General features: G+C 33.7%; 1 protein-coding gene across 1 annotated transcript; it reads left to right on the forward strand.

Annotated features, from left to right (window-relative positions):
• Positions 1-456: 456 nt before the first annotated feature.
• Positions 457-1,874, forward strand: LOC107484305 (RING-H2 finger protein ATL33-like). Its single transcript, XM_016104917.3, has one exon. The coding sequence runs from the start codon at positions 735-737 to the stop codon at positions 1,458-1,460; it is 726 nt and encodes a 241-aa protein (XP_015960403.1). The 5' UTR covers positions 457-734; the 3' UTR covers positions 1,461-1,874.
• Positions 1,875-6,138: the final 4,264 nt, after the last annotated feature.

Consider the following 6,138-nt stretch of genomic DNA (forward strand, 5'->3'; position numbering starts at 1 on the left):
TTTTCATTTGGGGTCCTATCCTACAAATCGTTTTCCCATTGAAGCAATGAAATTGGACCAACGTTGCAATGCATAGTTATATAATTTAAGGAGACTGGAAATTTTCTTTTTGAATTGATTGAAAAACCGAACAAATTGAACCAAATCAAACTGAATTTAATTGGTTTGGTTTGGTTCGGATGGTCTCGGTAAAAAAATCGAATTAAACTGAACTGCAGTTTAATTAAACAATTGGATCGGATGATTTTTTTTTAAAAACCAAACCAAGCCGCACTGCGAATACCCTAATTATTAGTACAAATGAAAGTAAAATGAATAAAATAAAAAATCAAAATAATATAAAATAGAAAATAAGAAACAAAAAGAAACTTAAAGCTAGCGTGACAAAACTCGAAAGGGTCCAGCTGTTAGTTCTTTGTCCTGTTGGTATGATCACACCAACATGTTTTTCTTCGCTCCCATTCTCTTCATCTTATCACTCATTCACCCTTCTGAATTATTGCTACAAGGAACTCACAACAAAACTCCACCCTCTCCATCGGTCCCTTTCATTCTCCTAACAACCATTTTCAACCACCTTTTTCCTTGATTAAACAAAAAGAGAAAAAAATCTCAAAAAGAAATTAAAAATTAAATAAATTGCAAAGTAAAGAAAGTGAAGAACAAAACCACACATAACATAATAATTATGATAGTAACAATAAAAATTAGACACACTATCTTTCCCTGCTACCATGCAAAACTCACCCACCATTTTTTCAGCCCCGCCGCCGCAGCAGCCGCAGCTCCCCCTTCCTCCTCCACCACACGTCGTCGGACAAATCAACGTCCTCCCAGCACCGCCACCGCCAACTATACCACAATTCCCTGGCGCTCCCAGCTCCGTCTTCCAGATCACCGTCCTCCCAGTACCGCCGCCACCGCCGTTCACCGTGGATTCCAGCTCTGCCAACTTCTCCCCACTGGAATTTCTCCTTGCCATCATCGCCATTGTCACCATCCCCGCCTTGATCTACACCTTCATCTTCGCCTTCAGGTGCTCGTCGTCTAGCCGCTCGGAACACGCCGCCGGTGATTTTACCGGCGACTCATCTGTCCAATCGGAGCTCTCTTCTCAGGACGACATCGAAGCTGCTGCCTTTCCTGGCGGTGTTGTCGCCGATGTGAAGTATCGGAAGGAGTCGACGGAGATTGGCGGCGAGTGTCCGGTGTGCCTGTCCATATTCACCGACGGGGAAGAAGTACGCCAGTTGAGCGCTTGCAAGCACGCGTTCCACGCATCTTGTATTGACATGTGGCTCAGCAGCCACTCCAATTGCCCGATTTGCCGCGCCACCATCCCCTCCGCTGTCTCCGCCCAAGAAAGCAAGCGTTCCAACTCGAATTCGTCGGCTGAGAATCAGAATAGAGGTGGTGATCTGCGGCGGCAGGGTCATCGTGATGCAAATGTCATGGTTTGAAACTTTATCTTGTCTAATTTCTTCCTCTTTTGTTTTTCTCTTCTAATATTGAGTTTTCTTTTTTCTTAGATTCTTTTTTTCTTTTTTAATTATACGTATTGTATAGAGTTCCAAATACTAGATTGATAGTGAGAGATGAACGATGGTAGTGAGATTCCTTTTGGAGTTTTTAAATTAACAAAAAAAATGGTCCTCTCAGTTGAGTTAAAAGTGGATCCCAAACCCTCCAAACGTGTTTAAAGGAGGAAGTGCAGTTACGAATTCAGAATTTGAGATAGGTAGCTTTAGCTTTTTTGGATTTGTGACTTGCATTGGTGACTTGATGTCTTGAATTGTAATGTAATACTACTCTCTGTGGTATGAACTAGCTAGTTCTCGTGAATGGAAATGAAGTAAGATTCAAAATTAAAGCTCTATCCGGGATTCAAGCTGAATTGTACTAGTATAATGGCGAATCATTACCGTATATCTTCAGTTGCTTGTGCCATTTTTAGGATGTGGGTTTTGATTTTGCATTTAGATGGTAAAAAATACGTGTACCTAGGGAACAATGGATTTCTTTTTCTGTGTTATTTTTTGTTAGATTTAGAATATAGTTATGAAAAGCGTTTCCAGTATTTCAAGGATACTAGCATTCCAGTCGCTTCAGCTTTTTGCATTTTTGTATCATGCAGCAATTTGAGGTTGGATCCAGATAAAAAAGAATACGAATTTGAGTTTGAGCTCGACCTGAATGAGTTTGTTTAATATTTCAGTGCATCAAAAGTTTTTCGCTAATCATAGCCGTTGTTAAAAGCAACTTCAAACAACTTCAAACCTTATAATGTCTCTCATTTCAACAAGGCTGGGGAGTCATAGCCACAATAGGAATGGCATCTAACCTCCTTGTGGGAGTAAATGGTCAAATTCGTTCTTAAAAAGTTATCTGTTCGCAAAATTTGTTTTTGAAAATTTTTTTTTAATTAAATTTGCCCTTCAAAGACTTTAAGTTGGTTATATTAATCCTTCTATTACTTTCGTTGTTGATAGTATTAGAATTTGTTGTGACAAATTAAGAGACAACATAACATACACATGATGGTTCTGATTGGCTACCAACATGATTAATTTATAAATTAGATCAAATAGACTTCAAATAGAAGGATTTCAATGCCTTAAGATTCTTTTAATTTGATATTGATTTGTTCTAATTTCATACTTATTATATTAGTAGCCAATTAAGATTGTCAAGTATGTGATGTTAGTAGTGTGGTGTCACTTAATGTATTTCATCAACAAATTTTGATGTCGTAAGCAATAGAAGCAAACGTAATAGAATGATTAATATGACTAATTTAAAATTTTTGAAGGACAAATTTAATTAAAAAAATATTTTTAAGAGCCAATTTGTAAAACAAGTGATCTTTTAAGAATAAATTTGACCATTTATCTTCTTTAGTCCTTACAAAAGCAACTTTTTTTTGTTTTTTATTTTTTTTTGACAGTCAGGTCACTTTTTTCCATATAATATTAATGAAAGTAAAGTTGTAAATTTATCTATTTTAAATTTAAAGGATTTTGTAAACAAAAAAATTAAAGGGTTTAGATAGCCAGTGTTAGAACACAGACGAGTAGTGAAATTAAATGTACATAATGCTGCAATAAGGCTGATAATGGGTAGGATAGGGTAGGTTTTGAATTCTATCTTAATTCTTTTCGCGGGTTGAAAATTTTATTAAAATTCTACCATACTCTACCTGCGTCTCTCAACTCTAACCCTACTTGCGCCCTAAAATTTTAAATCCTATCTTACCTATCTTACTCGCAGAAATATTAATTTTTTTTAAAATAAATATAAAATTCAATCATTTCAAATTTTATATATATTAATAAAATAAAAAATAAAAATCTTATGTTCTAATTTGCTAAATTAACTAACTAATTTAGTGGTTACTCACTTATTGAAAGTCATATGATATGAAGGAAGTTATGGTTTCAATTCTTACTTCTTGTTCGATTAGGAGATTTTGTGTTATGGATAATTAAAAACAGGTATTTCAAAATTCAAATTTATTTTGTTATACCAGTGCTACATGGAATACTATGTTCACTATTTTCCTTTTGTTTAATTCTTACAATATATTTTTTGGTTTTTGTTGCTGAGATTTATGAGAAATATTCTTACATTGCTTCGGTTTTGATGCAGATGGTATCTGTGTATTTGGATGCACTGATGCACACACTTAAATTTGTATTTTATAAATTAAATTAAATTTTCGTTCCCTTAAAATCTTATATTTTATTGAAATTTTTATATAAATAAATAAATAAAATATTTATCAATGAGTTATAGTTCAAATTGCATAGTCTCTTCATACTCAATTAAGAGGTTACGAATTCGAGTCTCCTATCTTTGGTAAAAAAAATAAAAAAATAAATGAAATATTTTATTTACTAATATATATAATTTAAAAAAATTTATATTTTTAAATTGTGAAATATGAAGAGTTTATAAAAAAAATTTATTTACCATATAAACGAGATATGTATATATCTATTTATAAATGAGATATTATACGGTGACAATGAAAAAAAAAATATTTATAATATGATTAGATTGATTTAAAAATAAAATTAGTGTAGTTTAATATGATTTAATTTTTTTTGGTCTAATTTTATTTTTTAATTTAGTCAAATTTATTTTAAGTGATTGTTATATATGGATTTTAAACGATTGTTATATAGCAAATAAAATTTTTTTAAAGACGTTAAGTAACTATGACACCAATTTTAAAAAGATAATCCATTACTACTAATGTTTGGTACTTAGAATTAAGAGTGGAATTAAAACTATTTTCGAATCTGATAATCTGCAACTTTTAATGTAACAATCCAGATTTTCGGTAACTGACTTCTCGAGTTTTAAGCGATAGGAAGGTCATAAAATTCGAGATTATACGAATAGACTCCATTTGACGAACCAATTTTGAACGTGCAATAAAAATAAATAACAATATTTTAATTTTATTATATTAATATTTTAATTATGATATTTTATGATAATAATATAATAATAGGACCTAAAATCTATCGATACGGATTAATGCCGGCATTCTTATTACTAATATCATTTATACTAGTAGCTCATATATTTACTCGAAAAATATAATTATCAGTGAAATAATATATCTAGTTTTAGTAATTATCTCCTTAATAAATATTTTTACAAGTTTGACCGGTGAATAATCACCTCGAGATTTGAGCCATTCTGATTTTTTTCACCTCTTGCTTGTTTTCCAATCTTCGTATATAATTTAGGGAGTACTTCCTACCTTCTTTTCTCCTTCGTACGTGACTTGGAGAAAGTAGAATGAGATAAAAAAAGTTGAAAATTTTTATAGTTAGTAAACTTATGAAGATCGATTCTTTTGATTCTAAAACTCTAACGGAAATTTCAAACTGATAAAAGTGTTCGCCTCTTTCTCCTTTTCACAACCGTACTAGATTTGTAAAGGTGAGGAATCTCTTCCTGAATTTATGATGAAGGTTCGGTCATCATGAGTTATATGTTTAGAAGTTGTTTTGGCTTTAAAATTAGAAAGGAAGCGAGCTAGAAATTGTTGAAAGAAAATCGGTTTTGAGCTGGCAACAAAGAGGTAAGGTTTGATAAATTTGTAATGAGTTGAATGTGATTTAATGCTTGATTTATAGTTGGTTATCTGAGGTTTGAAACTAAATGTTTGTGTGATGTTTTTAACGTACCCTAGAGGCTAAAGTTAGGGCAACGGATGCCCTCCCATTGAAATTCTTAGGCGTTGGGTGCCATCTTCTTTGGAAAATCAGGCATTGGGTGCCCTTCATGTACAATTGAGCGGGCGTTGGGCGCCCAGCCATGCATTCCCTCGAAGGCACTAGGCACCCAACCAAACAATACACAGGGTGATGGGCTCCCACTTCACAATACACTATGGGTATGGGGCGCCCAATAACATTCACACACCTTGGCGCTGGCACCAAGTGTTGGCGATGGACGCCTACTGATGAGCGGATAATTTATACATTTTTTGGCATTGTTTCTAGGTAGTTTTTAGTATGATTTAGTTAGTTTTTAGTAAATAAGTATTAGTTTTTAAGCAAAATTCAAATTTCTAGACTTTACTATGAGTTTGTGTGTTTTTATGTGATTTCAAGTATTTTCTGGCTAAAATTGAGGGACCTGAGCAAAAATCTGATTCAGAGACTGAAAAAGGACTCCAGATGCTGTTGGATTCTGACCTCCATGCTCTCGAAATGGATTTTCTGGAGCTACAGAAGCCTAATTGACGCGCTCTCAATTGTGTTGGAAAGTAGACATTCTGAGCTTTCCAGCAATATATAATAGTCCATACTTTGCCCGAGTTTTGACGACGCAAACTAGCGTTCAAATGCCAACTTCCTGCCCTATTCTGGCGTTAAACGCCAGAAACTGGATAAAAGCTGGAGTTAAACGCCCAAACTGGCATAAAAGATGCCGTTTAACTCCAAGAAAAGTCTCTACACATGAAAGCTTCAATGCTCAGCCCAAGCACACACCAAGTGGACCTGGAAGTGGATTTCTGCACCATTTACTTATTTCTGTAAACTCTAGGTTACTAGTTCTCTATAAATAGGACCTTTTACTATTGTATTTTCATCTTTTGATCTCTTGATCACGTTTTGG

Source organism: Arachis duranensis, chromosome 4 (genome assembly GCF_000817695.3).
Source record: "Arachis duranensis cultivar V14167 chromosome 4, aradu.V14167.gnm2.J7QH, whole genome shotgun sequence".
Taxonomy (NCBI): domain Eukaryota; kingdom Viridiplantae; phylum Streptophyta; class Magnoliopsida; order Fabales; family Fabaceae; genus Arachis; species Arachis duranensis.